The sequence below is a fragment of the Gopherus evgoodei genome, chromosome 1, assembly GCF_007399415.2.
Source record: "Gopherus evgoodei ecotype Sinaloan lineage chromosome 1, rGopEvg1_v1.p, whole genome shotgun sequence".
Lineage (NCBI taxonomy): Eukaryota > Metazoa > Chordata > Testudines > Testudinidae > Gopherus > Gopherus evgoodei.
The window spans coordinates 110,836,283-110,851,805 of record NC_044322.1 but is presented as its reverse complement, the minus strand read 5'-3'; the positions used below and the strand labels follow the sequence as shown (position 1 = coordinate 110,851,805).

The 15,523-nt window shown below is 45.0% G+C and overlaps 1 protein-coding gene across 2 annotated transcripts in view; it reads right to left on the bottom strand.

Moving 5' to 3' along the window:
* Window positions 1-1,219: 1,219 nt before the first annotated feature.
* TFDP1 (transcription factor Dp-1) overlaps window positions 1,220-15,523 on the bottom strand; it is a 137,855-nt gene continuing 123,551 nt past the window's right edge. For both annotated transcript variants that reach the window (XM_030569085.1, XM_030569097.1), the window contains exon 12: window positions 1,220-2,619. In XM_030569085.1, coding sequence (XP_030424945.1) covers window positions 2,472-2,619 — 148 coding nt within the window. In that variant the 3' untranslated portion in view covers window positions 1,220-2,471. The remainder of the gene's footprint in view (window positions 2,620-15,523) is intronic.

The following is a 15,523-nucleotide window of genomic DNA, read 5'->3' as shown; positions in this document are numbered from 1 at the left end:
GTGAGACAATCTGGGTGCAGGGAACTCAAGTGGGGAGTCTAGGTGTGGGGGGGTTCTGGATGCACAGAGGCTTGTTGGGGGAGGCGGGAGGGTTCCAGATGCAGGGGAACTGGGACTCTGCAGGGGCTTTGAGGTGAAGGTAGTTGGGGCTCAGTGGAAGGGTCTGGGTGTGGGGGTATGAATGGAAGAGTCTGGGTGCTAGGGGAGTGGGCTTTGGTGGGTGGGGGTCTGTTTATTTTGCTTTCCATTTTTTTTCTCCTCACTACCTCTCATTAATTCTTTCCTCTGTCTCTTTGTGAAGTTCTCCGCTTTCAAGTATCTTTTTCCTTTTCTAGTTCTTTACTTCCCCGCTTCCACTCTGCCAGTTCCTTTCCTCTTCCCAAAATCCATTCTCTTCCATGCTTTTGCTCTCCCTTTTTCTTTCCTTCCCCCATATACCAAAGGGATCCATTCTGAGCAGGTGACTACCTGAAGAGCACATTAAGTGAATTCCGACAAGCCATTTAAAAGAAACCAGTGGATGGATATTCTTGACTTCCTGGTTTCTGCCTTTGCTAGTAAGGATTTCTGAAGTGGGAGCAGTGTAAATAGATTAGTTTCCTCATCCCCGGCTCCAATCTTGCTTCTATTTCAGACCCCCTCCCTTCAGTTTTGTGGAAGTAATCAGAGACAGGAAATGAGGAAAAGGGGGCAAGTTTTGAGACTCAGGTACTTCATTAATTTTTTAACTACCAGAGCCTCAGCTAAATGCAGTTGGAAAAAGCGGCTGGGAACTGCTTTATACCCTCTCTTTTTATCTTCTTCGTCCCCAACTTTCAGCCTTCCTCTTCCCCCATCTGTCCTCCCTTCCTCAACATGTTGTCTTCTAGTCCAATCCTAACTGATGAGTTTTAGAACTCAGGAGACCCACCAGTCTTTGTGCTGCCATTCAAATATTGTGATAGGCTGTGCAGATACAGATGTGGCTTCTGCTCTTCCTTGCAAAAGTGGATCGGGCTGCCTCAGCTGCTAAGGACGGATTGTTGCTCACATCAGTGATGCAAAGGAACACATGCATCCTGGGATATGATGAAGCGGGACATCTGTTTTGTTACCTATTTAAAACCAATGGGTTCTTCTAGATACTCACGCCTCCACTTGACCATGGGGACATCTGCTAAGCCCCTGAATAAGATTAAAAGTTCTAGATAGAATAATCCTAAATTAGAAAAACACAGAGTTTGTTAAAAATGCCCATGCGCGTTTTATTAATAAAAACTAACAGTGCCAAGGTTAAACATGTCAAACAATTAAAGTCTCTTTATATTCCATAAAATATTACAGAAAAGTTTATTTGTGTTTCAATAAAAAGACTACTGTCTTAGATAGGCAGCTGACAGTATTTGTGCAGTTAAATGTTTTGTGAATAAATTTTAAAAGACTACCACCTGCCCTGAAATTCCTTTTATAAAAAATGAACTATTAAAAATGATTGACAATTTTGAGTTAAAAAACTTAAAACATTCTCTATATTTAATTTCAACTTTATAATAGATTACAGGAAGATGCTTATGAAACAAATACAAACATTTGTTTCAGTACATGTCTTTATATGATAGACTTATAAGTATGTAAACAACTATATAATAAAAAGTTTCCAAAGTCTGCCTGTAAGAAATCAGGCAATTTTACCATAAGCAATAACTCATTCCAAACCTTCAAGACATTTTATATAGCTGCATCAGCTGGCAGTAAACATTTGCCAAAAACTTTGTAATTCATATGTCCCAACATTCAGTGAAAACAGCATATAAACTTGATGGAATTGTGTTAGATATTATTTAAGGGAAAATAAATTCACAACATTTATGGAATTTCACATGTAAAAAAGTAAAATGGATCTCGTTTGGTTCTTTGGACACTGCATGATTAACAAAAAAATAAAATAAAATAAAATAAAAATAAAAATATCCCCACAACTACTACATGAGCTTGCCATCCCTCAACAAAGGCTGCCATCAAAATACACTCCAAACTTATAGCCATTCAGTGTACCCATTTCTCACTGAAAGTTAGCATTTTATTTCTTCATTGATGCGGCTACATTTTCTTTAGCAAACTTAGCAATAACATTTGGGGGAAAATGCATTTTCCTTCAAGTGTTAAAAAAAAAAAAAAAGGAGCAAATAATAAAGGCTCTGCATTAACACACTGGTATCAAAACACACATCCACACCACATTTAAAAATATCCTACATAAAACAATCCTTATTTGCTTATCTGAGGTGCAATTTCTAAACTCAGAACTGCTTACCAATATTTTCCTTGTGGGACGGGGCAAAATATATATATCTATATCTAGATATAGATATATATGTATATTTTGAGAGAGAGAGAAAAAGAGAGAGAGAGAGACAGACAGACAGAGTGCGCGTGTGAGTGCGCTCTCCCTAGCATAATTTTATTCCTGAAAAGTATATAATCAAAAAGGATCAGTCATCATCGTCATTTTCATTAAAGTCATCATCCTCGTCGTCATCATCCCCAACATAAGAGACTGGTGTTTCAACTCTGGAGCCACTGTACTGCGATCCATTGGAACTTGTTGCTAACATCCCATCTCCACCATTGGTAAAGTCACTGAAGTAAGAAAATTAAGTTTTTTTAAAAAGTGAGAAATGTTAAACAAACTAACTGTTACTTGTAACTGAAGTGTAACTGAGGTGTAACACTTAATGAAACTTTGAACATTTCCAGGAAAAGATTCATCGGGTTTTTATCTACTCCCCTTCACCACTCCAAACATCTACTTTTGTAACTGGTGTGATATTTCATTATTAATCACATTTTTAAAATTGTTTCATTCCCAAGATTGCAAATCCATATTCAAAGGCAAATTGCAACAGTGAAAAACAGCTAAACAAATCAGAGAGAGAAGACACTTGCACCTTCTCCTATAGTTTAATGTACCACTGAAAAATAGTCCAAAGAACATTTTAGACATTCAAATGTCCGTTTACCAGATTTCACTCCAAATAAGTTTAGTGTTTTAAGGCCAGAAGGAAGCATCAAATCATCATCTCATACCCTTGATTATAAAGGCCATAGAATATCATCAAAACTAAGGCATATTTTCCAGAAGGCACCCAGTCTTGATTCAAAGGGTATGTCTATACTACCTGCCAGATCGATGGGCAGCCATCGATCCAGCAGGAGTCGATTTATCACATCTAGTCTAGTGTAGACCAGGTGAAAGACTTCAAGTAGAGAATTCATGACTTCCTTTGATAGTTTGTTACAATGGTTAATCATTCTGTTACAAATCTGTGCCTTATTTCTCACTTGAATTTGTCTGGCTTTAACTTTCAGCCATTGGTTCTTTTTATGCCTTTCTTCCCTAGACTAAAGAGCTCTTTAGTACCTAGTATTTTCTTCCTGTGAAGGTACTTATTCACAATTAAGTCATCTCAATCTTCTTTTTGATTAACTTAACAGAGCTCCAAGGCATTTGCCCCCATTATGCAGGTACAGTCTGCATTATTTACTTCAAGATATATAACCTTGCATTCAGCTGTATTAAAAAAAAAAGTTTGAATGAGCCCAGTTTATCAAATAATCGAACTAGCGTGAACAACAGGGGAATGAACTGTAGAGTGCACTAATATGTTACACTCTCACTGCCCCAAAGAGATCCTACTGGTACAAACAAAAAGATACTCAGTGTACATTAACATTACTTTTTGGTTCGTGCCAGCAAGGCCTACACAGGGCAGTTAAGGCACTCTACAATTCACACCCCTCTAATTTGCACTGTTTGCACAGTATAGAATACACCCCCGATTGCTCTGTATGACTTCCCTTGTCCTTGTTATTTCCCACTCTGACTAATGTTTAATGATTCCCCACAGACAGCCATTCAGTCTTCTTAATTTACCAGCTAATTCGTTTAAGATGTGCTTGATATTGTACAGTGCTACTTTAAAAAAAAAAAAATCAATGTTCTGTGGTACTAAGTGAAACACCTTACCAAAGCCTAAGAATATTAAATCTAGTTACCTTTATTAATTAAACTTTTTATAGCTCATCAAAAAAATGGAAACAAGTTTACTAGATAAGACCTATTTTCAATAAAACCATGTTGACTACCATTAATTATATTCCTAGCCTTTACTTCTCTATTTATTGAGTACCATATCAGCTTTTCCCTTATTTTGTCTGGGAATTATGTCACACTAACTGGCCTGAAATTACCAAAGGTCATGTTACTTTTCCTTCATGAATATTGATACATTAGCACATTTCCAGCCTTCTGTGATTGCAGCCTAACTGCATTCCAACACATTAAAATCTAACATCAACAAGACAAATCTCCTCAGTCAATTCTTCTAGGACTCTTGGGTGAAAATTATCAAGACCTGCTAATTTAAAAGTATTTATCCCTCACAAATGTTGTTTAACATTCTCCTTCATTACTAGTTATGAACTACTTACCAACTGTCCCTCAAAATATAAATAAAATATATATTAATACACACTTGTAAGGCTAATGTATCATTGTTAAGGAGAGAGTGATAAGTATTTCAATGTTTAAGAATATAAAAGAGTAAAACATAAAAGAGTGATGCAAATCTAAATGGTATAAATAAGAGACTGGAAATATGGAACACTGCACTGTTCACCTTACTTACAATGTCTATGACAAATAATAATGGTACAGAAACATTTCACAAAAGAAATGTTGCTTTACTTTATTTTGTGTGCTATACTTTAAGTAGCAGTTAAATTTTAAATATATAAATTGTGAAATACTGAAGTTACACCACTCACTAATATTACTAAAATTGTATTAATAACACAAACATATAAGAATTAAAATACCAGTGGCTCAATGAACAAGGGATTAGGAGCCAGTTCTAACCCCAGCTCTGCCACTAGCTCAATGAATAGTTGAGGGCGAGTCATTAACTTTTCAGTTTTTCAGTAATATAGGCAATACTTATCTGACGCAGTGGCATTTTAAGAAGATTGCTTGAAAAACACATACAAACAATTTAGTAGTATAGTTTCCAAACTTGACGGAAACAAAATATCAGCTGAGAAATTCTGTGCAAAAAAAAAAAAGACTGTTACTCACCTTTGTAACTGTTGTTCTTCAAGACGTGTTGCTTATATCCATTCCAATTAGGCGTGCGCGCGCCGTGTGCACATTCGTTGGAAGATATTTACCCTAGCAACACTCGGTGGGTCGGCTCGGTCGCCCCCTGGAGTGGCGCCGGATATATACCCCTGCCAACCCAACGGCCCTTCAGTTCCTTCTTGCCAGCTACTCCGACAGAGGGGAAGGAGGGCGGGGTTGGAATAGATATGAGCAACACATCTCGAAGAACAACAGTTACAAAGGTGAGTAACTGTCTTTTCTTCTTCGAGTGCTTGCTCATATCGATTCCAATTAGGTGATTCCCAAGCCTTACCTAGGCGGTGGGGTCAGAGTGAGATGTTGCAGAATGCAAAACTGCTGAGCCAAATGCTGCATCATCTCTGGACTGTTGAACCAATGCGTAAAGTGAGGTAAAGGTGTGAATTGATGACCAGGTAGCTGCCCGACATATTTCCTGGATGGGAACATGGGCCAGGAAGGCAGCAGATGAAGCTTGAGCCCGAGTAGAATGGGCGGTGAGGTGGCTAGCCGGAACGTGAGCCAAACCATAGCATGTGCGGATTCAGAATGTTACCCAAGACAAAATTCATTGGTATGAGACCGGAAGACCTTTCATCCGATCTAGCACAGCTACAAAGAGCTGAGGTGACCTTCCCGAGGGTTTTGTTCTCTCGACATAAAAGGCAAGAGCCCTGCAAACGTCTAGCGTGTGCAGCTGTTGTTCCCAACGCAATGGGTGCGGCTTCGGGAAAAAGACTGGGAGGAAGATGTCTTGTCCGCCTTTCATGTCAATCACCACCTTAGGGAGGAAGGAGGGGTGTGGTCACAGCTGTACCTTGTCCTTATGGAATACCGTATACGTGGGGTCCGCTGTCAAGGCCCGAAGCTCAGATACTCGTCTTGCCGAAGTAATAGCGACAAGGAAGGCTGTCTTCCAGGAAAGGTACAGCAGCGAGCAGGTGGCCAGTGGTTCGAAAGGAGCACCCATAAGCTTGGCTAGCACCAAGTTGAGATCCCAGGTAGGGGTCGGGCGTCTGACTTGAGGGTACAAACATTCCAATTCCTTGAGGAACCTTGAAACTATGGGGTGAGAGAAGATTGATCGGCCATTTTCCCCTGGGTGGAAGGCGGAGGTGACTGCCAGATGCACCTTTATGGAAGAGACCGCTAGGCCCTGTTCTTTCAGGGACCAGAGGTAGTCCCAGACAGTAGGAGCGGACACCTGCCTGAGGACTGAGCTACGCTGAGTGCACCAGTAGGAGAAACGCTTCCACTTAGCCAGATGTGTCATCCTAGTGGAAGGCTTCCTACTGCCCAAGAGCACCTGTTGGACCGAGGCAGAGCAATGCAACTCAGACTGGCTCAACCATGCAGTGAGATGAAGAGACTGCAGGTCCAGATGGTGAAGCCTGCCGAAGTCCTGTGTTATGAGATCCAGCCAGAGTAGCAGGGGTCTGCCACTGAGAGGTCGAACAACATGGTGTACCAGTGCTGCCTCAGCCACGCTGGAGCAATCAGGATCAGGTGGGCGCTGTCCCTGGGGAGCTTGAGTAGGACTCTGTGGGCGAGAGGAAACAGTGGAAAGGCATAGAGTAGGTGCCTCTTCCACGGGATCAGGAATCCGTCTGAGAGGGAGCCCGGGGAGCGTCCCTGGAAGGAGCAGAACACCTGGCATTTCCTGTTCTCTCGGGAGGCAAAGAGGTCTATGTGGGGAAACTCTCACTTCCAGAAAACAGAATGGATGATGCCTGGATGAATCGACCACTCATGAGACAGGAAGGATCTGCTGAGGTGATCTGCCAGAGCGTTCTGGACTCCTGGGAGAAAAGACGTTAACAAATCGATCAAGTGGGCTGTACAGAAGTCCCAGAGATGGACAGGCTTCTTGACAAAAGAGGGAGGAGCGTGTTCCACCCTGCTTGTTTATGTAAAACATGGCCATTATGTTGTCCGTGAACACTGATACACAACGGCCTTGGAGATGGTCTCGAAACACCTGGCATGCTAGACGGACCGCTCTCAGCTCCCGCACACTGATGTGTAAGGCCAGCTCTTGAGGTGATCAGAGGCCTTGAATGCAAAAGCCCTCAAGGTGGGCACCCCAACCCAGAGATGACACGTCCGTGGTTAGAGCCATTGAGGGTTGCGGCAGGTGGAATGCCATCCCTGCACAGACTAGAGTGGGGTTTAGTCACCAGGTTAGGGAGCCCGGAACCTTCCGGGGAATAGTAAGCACCGAGTCCAGACTGTCTCTACGTGGTTGGTATATTGAAGCAAGCTAGGTTTGAAAGGGACGGAGGCATAGCCTCGCATGCTCGGTCACAAAGGTGCAGGAGGCCATGTGACCTACTAGGCTGAGGCAGGTGCGCACCCATGTTGTCGGGAAGGTTTGAAGACCTCGAATAATTGAAGCCATTGCTTGAAAACGCGACTGTGGGAGGCAGGCTCTGGCCAGACTGGAGTCCGGAACTGCTCCAATGAAGTCTATTCTCTGCATGGGTGTCAGAGTAGACTTCTCTGTGTTGAACATCAGGCCTAGGCTCTTGAAGAGGTCTTTGACGATGCGCAGGTACTGCGACAGTTGTAACTGGGAAGTCCCTCGAATGAGCCAATCGTCGAGATATGGGTAGACGTGTACCCGACGACACCGGAAGAAGGCAGCGACTACAGCCATGCATTTTGTGAACACACACGGAACTACAGAAAGGCCAAATGGAAGTACAATGAACTGAAAGTGTTGATGGCTGACCACAAAACGGAGGTACCGTCTGCGTGGTTGGTAAATTGCCATGTGGAAATACACATCTTTCATATCGAGGCCGGCATACCAGTCTCCCGGATCCAGGGAGGGATAATGGTCCCCAAGATTACCATGCGGAATTTCAGCTTTATCATGAATTTGTTGAGTCCTCGCAGGTCTACGATCGGTCATAGACCTCCCTTTGCCTTGGGGATTAGGAAGTACCGAGAATAAAACCCCTTGCCCCTCATGTCTTTTGGCACCTCCTCTATGGCTCCCATGGCTAAGAGCGACTGGACCTCTTGTAAGAGGAATTGCTCGTGAGAGGGGTCCCTGAAGATGGATGGGGAGGGAGGGTGGAAAGGTGGGGTTGAAACAAACTGGAGGTGGAATCCCCCTTCCACCGTGTGCAGGACCCAACGATCTGAAGTTAGCTGGGTCCAGGCAGGGAGGAATTGGGAGACGCAGCTGAAAAAGGGAGGAGAAGAATCCCGTAGAGCAACTGATGGGCCACCCTCGGGCGTCCAATCAAAAGTTCTGCTTGGGCCCCGCTGGTGGTTTACGGGGTGCCTGATTTTGAGCTCCCTGAGGGCCAGACTGCCTCCGACGATTCCCTCTACCACGCCTTCTGCTAAAGTCCTGACGCGGCCTAGGCAGGGCGTAAGGGCGGTGTGGCTGGGGCCGGAAGGTCATGCATTGGGACACTGGCATGTGCATACCCAGCGAGCACATTATAACGCGATTGTCCTTCAGACTTTGCAGTCTGGGATTAGTCTTATCTGAGAACAAGCCCTGGCCTTCGAAGGGCAAATCCTGAATAGTTTGTTGCAATTCAGGGGGAAGGCCTGATACTTGGAGCCAGGAGATACACCTCATCGTCACTCCTGACGCCAGAGTTCTGGCTGCAGAGTCCGCTGCATACAGAGAGGCTTGGAGGGATGTTCTTGCTACCTTTTTACCCTCCTCAGGTAGGGCCGTTAATTCTTGACAGGACTCCTGGGGAAGAAGCTCCGTAAACTTCCCCAAGGACACCCATGTGTTAAAGTTATATCTACTTAGGAGGGCTTGTTGGTTCGCCACCCTAAGTTGGAGGCCCCCACTCAAGGATATTTTGCAGCCTAGGAGGTCTATGCGCCTAGCCTCCTTTGACTTAGGAGCCGGGGCTTGCTGGCCATGACACTCCCTTTTGTTCATCGATTGCAACACTAAAGAGCAAGGAGGTGGGTGAATGTAGAGATATTCATACCCCTTTGAGGAGACCATATATTTTCTCTCTACTCCCCTTGCTGTAGGTGGAATCGAGACTGGGGATTGCGAAATGGTGTCCGCATTAGCCTGTATGGTGCGGATAAACGGAAAGGCCACTTTAGTAGGTGCATCAGCTGATAGAGGACCCTGTCGTGGACATCCTATTTCAGGGACCTCCTCCACCTGTAAGTTCATATTCTTAGCCACTCGTCTCAAAAGGTCTTGATGGGCCCTGAGATCAATTGGTGGAGGGCCTGAGGAGGACGTTCCTGCCACCACCTCATCAGGTGAGGAGGAGGATGAGAGGCCCGGGACCAGGGGATCCTGTGGGAGCTCCTGTACTTGAGGAGTGTCATCTGCATCAGGTGGAACCTGGGTGTCTGCAGATGGTATCAGAGCCTCATCCGTTCCCGTAGGAGGGGGATGGCTTATTGTCGCCTCTGGTACCCAGTTGTCTGACAGGGCCGACTGTGGGGCCACTGATGGAGCATAGTGGGCTTGGTGGTATGCCCCCAGTGTCGAGAAGGACCAGTGATGAGGCCCTTGCTCGTAGCTCTGGCTCTCTGGAAATATATGGCTGAGGATGTCAGAGTCACGCTCCTGAGGACAGGATGCGCTACCAGCCTGCGATGACACCAATGTGTGTCTCGATGACCATGGAGGTGCCAACAGACCCTGGAAGGGTGCCACTGTTCTGGAAGCTCGATCCCGATGTGGTACCGGGGAGTGGTACCGGGAGCTATAACGGTACCGTAGGCAAGATCGGGACCTTCTACCGTAGCAGTGCTGGGAGATTGACTGGGATCTTGAGTCGCTTCATCTGGAGCGACTATGGGACACACGGTGCCGAGATCAGTGCCGTGAGTCGGATCAGTACCGGGAGTATCTGGCCGGCCAACGAGATGTCGAATGGTGCCGCAAGTGCGACCGGTACCGCAATGGAAAGTGGTGCCGAGACCGCGAGCAGCGCCGGGAGTGGGAATGGCGTGATCGAGAACATCTGTGAGACCGTGATCTTGAACCACGTCTCTCTGTTGGACCAACGGAAGGTGGCCTTGCTAGGGCCGGTTTCCCGATGGATTGTATGGCCCGCGCCGGCAGTGCCGGGGGTTGCGGTCTTGTTGACTCCGTCATGGCGATGAGCTCCCTTGCCGTGGAGAAGGTCTCCGGCGTAGAAGGGAGGGCAAGCTCAACCACAGCATGAGCCGGGGAGCTGTCAGGCACTGGACTCAATGGCCCTTGTGGGACCGGAATCGGCAGTGCCACGCTTGGTGGAGCCGCAATCGGTGGTGCCACAGTCGACGGTGCCGCGGCAGATGACGGTGTCGGACGAACGGTCTTCGAAGAGCGCTCCTTCTGTGGAGCTGAAGCAACTGGAGCGCTATGTTGCTTCCTGGGTCTCGGGGACAGGGAGTGGTGCCAAGCACGTCGGTGCCGGTAAGGGTCGGTGCCAGGGCTCCTTCTCGGTACCGGAGCGGTCCGGGGCCGAAGGAGCGCTCCTTATAGAAGTAGTCTGTTGGGCGCTCAGTACCGATGCTGCGGAACTAAGTGCCGACTCCATGAGGAGCTGTTTCAATCAAAAGTCCCACTCCTTCTTCGTCCTTCGTTTAAACGATTTGCAGATGCGGCACTTATCGGTAAGGTGGGATTCCCCAAGGCACTTGAGGTAGGAGTCGTGGGGATCCCCTATTGGCATCGGTTTTTGGCACGCCGAGCACGGTTTGAATCCTGGTGCCTTGGTCATGGGCCCGTACCGGGGTGGAGGAAAGGGGCTAATCCCTGATCCCCCCATAAACTATATACACTAACTATAACTACAAGAACTCAAACTATACACACAACAAACAGCAAAGAACTATAGACTCATAGATTCTAAGGTCAGAAGGGACCAATGTGATCATCTAGTCCAACCCCCTGCACAAAGCAGGCCACAGAACCCTACCCATCCACTTCTATAACAAACCCCTAACCTATGTCTGAGTTATTAACGTCTTCAAATTGTGATTTGAAGACCTCAAGCTGCAGAGAATCCACCAGCAAGTGACCCATGCCCCACGCTGTAGAGGAAGGCGAAAAACCTCCAGGGCCTCTGTCAATCTGCCCCGGAGGAAAATTCCTTCCCGACCCCAAATATGGTGATCAGCTAAACCCTGAGCATGTGGGCAAGGCTCACCTGCCAGGACTCAGAAAAGAATTCTCTGCAGTAACTCAGATCCCATCCCATCCAACATCCCATCACCGACCACTGGGCATACTTATCTGCTGATAGTCAAAGATCAATTGCCAAAATTAGGCTATCCCATCATACCATCCCTTCCATAAACTTATCAAGCTTAATCTTAAAGCCAGATATGTCTTTTGCCCCCATTACTCCCCTTGGAAGGCTGTTCCAGAACTTCACTCCTCTAATGGTTAGAAACCTTCGTCTAATTTCAAATCTAAATTTCCTAGTGTCCAGTTTACACCCATTTGTTCTTGTATCTACATTGGTACTAAGCTTAAATAATTCCTCTCCCTCCCTAATATTAATCCCTCTGATATATTTATAAAGAGCAAGCATATCCCCCCTCAGCCTTCTTTTGGCTAGACTAAACAAGCCAAGCTCTTTAAGTCTCCTTTCATATGACATGTTTTCCATTCCTCGGATCATCCTAGTAGCCCGTCTCTGAACCTGTTCCAGTTTGAATTCATCCTTCTTAAACATGGGAGACCAGAACTGCACACAGTATTCCAGGTGGGGTCTCACCAGCGCCTTATATAACGGTACTAACACCTCCTTATCTTTGCTGGAAATACCTCGCCTGATGCATCTTAAAACCGCATTAGCTTTTTTAATGGCCATATCACATTGGCGGCTCATAGTCATCCTGTGATCTACCAATACTCCAAGGTCCTTTTCCTCCTCTGTTGCTTCCAACTGATGTGTCCCCAATGTATATCTAAAGTTCTTATTATTAATCCCTAAGTACATGACCTTGCACTTTTCACTATTAAATTTCATCCTATTACTATTACTCCAGTTTACAAGGTCATCCAGATCTTCCTGTATGATATCCCGGTCCTTCTCCGTGTTAGCAATACCCCCCAGCTTCGTGTCATCTGCAAACTTTATTAGCACATTCCTGCTTTTTGTGCCAAGGTCAGTAATAAAAAGGTTAAATAAGATTGGTCCCAAAACCGATCCTTGAGGAACTCCACTAGTAACCTCCTTCCAGCCTGACAGTTCACCCTTCAGTACGACCCGTTGTAGTCTCCACTTATCCACCTTTCAGTTTTCATATTGATCCCCATCTTTTCCAATTTGAGTAATAATTCCACATGTGGAACCGTGTCAAATGCCTTACTGAAATCGAGGTAATTTAGGTCTACCGCATTTCCTTTGTCTAAATAATCTGTCACTTTCTCAAAGAAGGAGATCAGGTTGGTTTGGCAAGATCTACCTTTAGTAAAACCATGTTGTAATTTGTCTCAATTACCATTGACCTCAATGTCCTTAACTACTTTCTCCTTCAAAATTTTTTCCAAGACCTTACATACCACAGACTATGAGTAGCTAGGGATGTGGAGATCAGCAAAGCCGTGCTCCACAGCTCCAACGACCGTCACGCGCGGTAAGACAGAACTGAAGGGCCGTTGGGTCGGCAGGGGTATATATTCGGTGCCGTAACGGCGCCACTCCAGGGGGCGACCCAGCCAACCCAGTGAGTGTTGCTAGGGTAAAAATCTTCCGACGAACATGAACGCAGTGCGCGCACATCTAATTGGAATTGATATGAGCAAGCACTCGAAGAAGAAATGACAAATTCACATATGATTAGCCAAATCATAAGTAGGGATGAGCAAAGCCATAAAGGAAGAACTGACTGCAACTCTGGATCATCCTTTGAACATAATCGCAGGTTCAATGATTTGATACAATAGTGTGTACTTTAATTTTCATACCATTCACATGCATTTTTGCATGTGTGGAATATGTCTGAAATATCTTATTTGTAGTATTTTTTTGACAAGAAAAGTAATTCTGATTAAAAAAAATCTAAGATTTTTTGTTGAATGCCCTGCAGTCTTTTTCAGAAAAGGCCTAGGAAAAGGGAGGAAGCCACAATGGCATGTGGTTGCAGTTGGAACACAAGTACCCTAAAAAGAAGGAACGCAACTGTAGAAGTTAAAAACAAGCAAGCAAACAAAAAAAGAACCAAAAGCAGTTGCTTCAGGATCCATAGGGCAACAAAACAAAACAAAACAATTAAAAAAAAAAACACAACGTGTTCCCCCTCCTTCAATACATGGATTTCAGCCAGGAGATTTTTTGTTTGTTTTTTTTAAAAATCACATGTGTCAGCATTAGTGTAGAAAGTGCAGTCTGTGCCAGAAATGGCTTCACTGCAACACACCAAGACTGGACATGTGATCGCTGTTTTTGTTTTTAAATGTAGTAATACTAAAAGTTTCAATTTGCTTGTGAAAGAAGTGAACTTAGAAACTGGTAAGTATAGAATGATGATAAAGCAATTTCCCATGATAAAGCAATCTCTCCCCAGTGCCGAGAGAATGGAGTACATTTGACTGTGAGTCAGATATTTTGTTGAAGGACTTGAAATAGTGGACAGATTCTTTTCTAGCTAATTGGCAGGGCATCCACGCTGACTCCTGTCCTCTGTGGAGCATTCCAGTGTGGTTGGTGGGTTAGGAAGTGCTCAGCTGAACCCTAAAATCCAGTCAGTTGTTTAGGATTGGTTCTGGGCAACCACATGGCATATGGAAAGGTTATGCCTCTGTGTAGTACAACTTGTGACTCCCCCTCATCTTATCTTTCCTACCTTTGGTGCGCAGGAAGAGAGGGAGTCAGGACTCTTACACCCCATCAGGGTCCCTTGGAAGACCTGAGGGTGCAGATGTGGCATGATCTTCACTCACCCTCAGGTTTTTGGTACATCAGGGGCCATGGGTAGTAGTTGAAGATCCACACTAGAACTACCCTGTCATGTAGTTTTGGGTTGTTTATTTGTGAAAGTTGCTGCTTCTGCAATTAAGTCATATTATAGCATCTTCAACTGATTGCTTTTGTGTCTACATCAGTTGACTTTGTCTACATTTCCCAAAGCCAGATCCTGCTCAGGCAGTGATTTAATACCAGACAACCTAGGCTCCAACTTCATTAATTTTCTGGCTTTTCAAGAGCATTGAGCACACACTAAACTTCCTGCAAGAGAGAACAGGGCTCCCCCTTCCCCAAGACACCTGATTCCTTCCTCCCCTCACAACTTAACGGTACAGAAAAATCAGATTTGTTTAGCTCCTGCCAGGATAACTAACAGCAGCAACAGTCAGACACTACATTTTTGCAAAAATATTTCTGGGAAACTGAGCTCCTGAGAATGAAGATTATTGGATGGAGTGAGAAAGGGTAATGTGTGGTGACCCAAATTCTCCCATGCATGAGGGTATAAGAAACTCCCTATCTCAGCAGGTAGGGTTGAAGGGATTCTAAAAACTTATCCAACATAACAAGCTAAGGCGGTACAATGTTGAGGGGTGCCAGCACACTGCAAGAATAGTGTGCATATTAGAAGTCCAGTGAAAAGAAAAGAGCAAGGTAATTGGTTTTCTCACCAATCCAATGATCCACAGCCTCCACCTTAGTATAAACCCCTGGCTAGTAGATTCCTGGTAAAATTTCAAGACCTATAGTATACAAGGTTTCCCATTCACTTTGGCCCCAATCATTACACAAGAAACTTGGTGAAAACTTGAAGGTGAAAAGAGAGAAATTTACTGATTTTGTAATTCTGCTTCTCTGAAGATATTCTGGCAGTATTCTCAGTATCCTGAGCTTCTGCTCCCTAGCACAAGATAGGAAGAATTCCTCACCCTTCCCACACTGGTAGTTCTCATGGAATCAGAGTATCAGGGTTGGAAGGGACCTCAGGAGGTCGTCTAGTCCAACCCTCTGCTCAAAGCAGGACCAATCCCCAACTAAATCATCTCAGCCAGGGCTTTGTCAAGCCTGACCTTAAAAACCTCTAAGGAAGGAGATTCCACCACCTCTCTAATTAACCCATTCCAGTGCTTTGCCACCCTTCTAGTGAAAAAGTTTTTCCTAATATCCAACCTAAACCTCCTCCACTGCAACTTGAGACCATCCTCTTTGGAATCCCCCTTCAGGTAACTGAAAGCAGCTACCAAATCCCCCCTCATTCTTCTCTCCTGCAGACTAAACAATCCCAGTTCCCTCAGCCCCTCCTCATAAGTCATGTGCTCCAGACTCCTAATCATTTTTGTTGCTGTCCGCTGGATTCTTTCCAATTTTTCCACATCCTTCTTGTAACGTGGGGCCCAAAATTGGATACAGTACTCCAGATGAGGCCTCACCAATGTTGAATAGAGGGGAACGATCA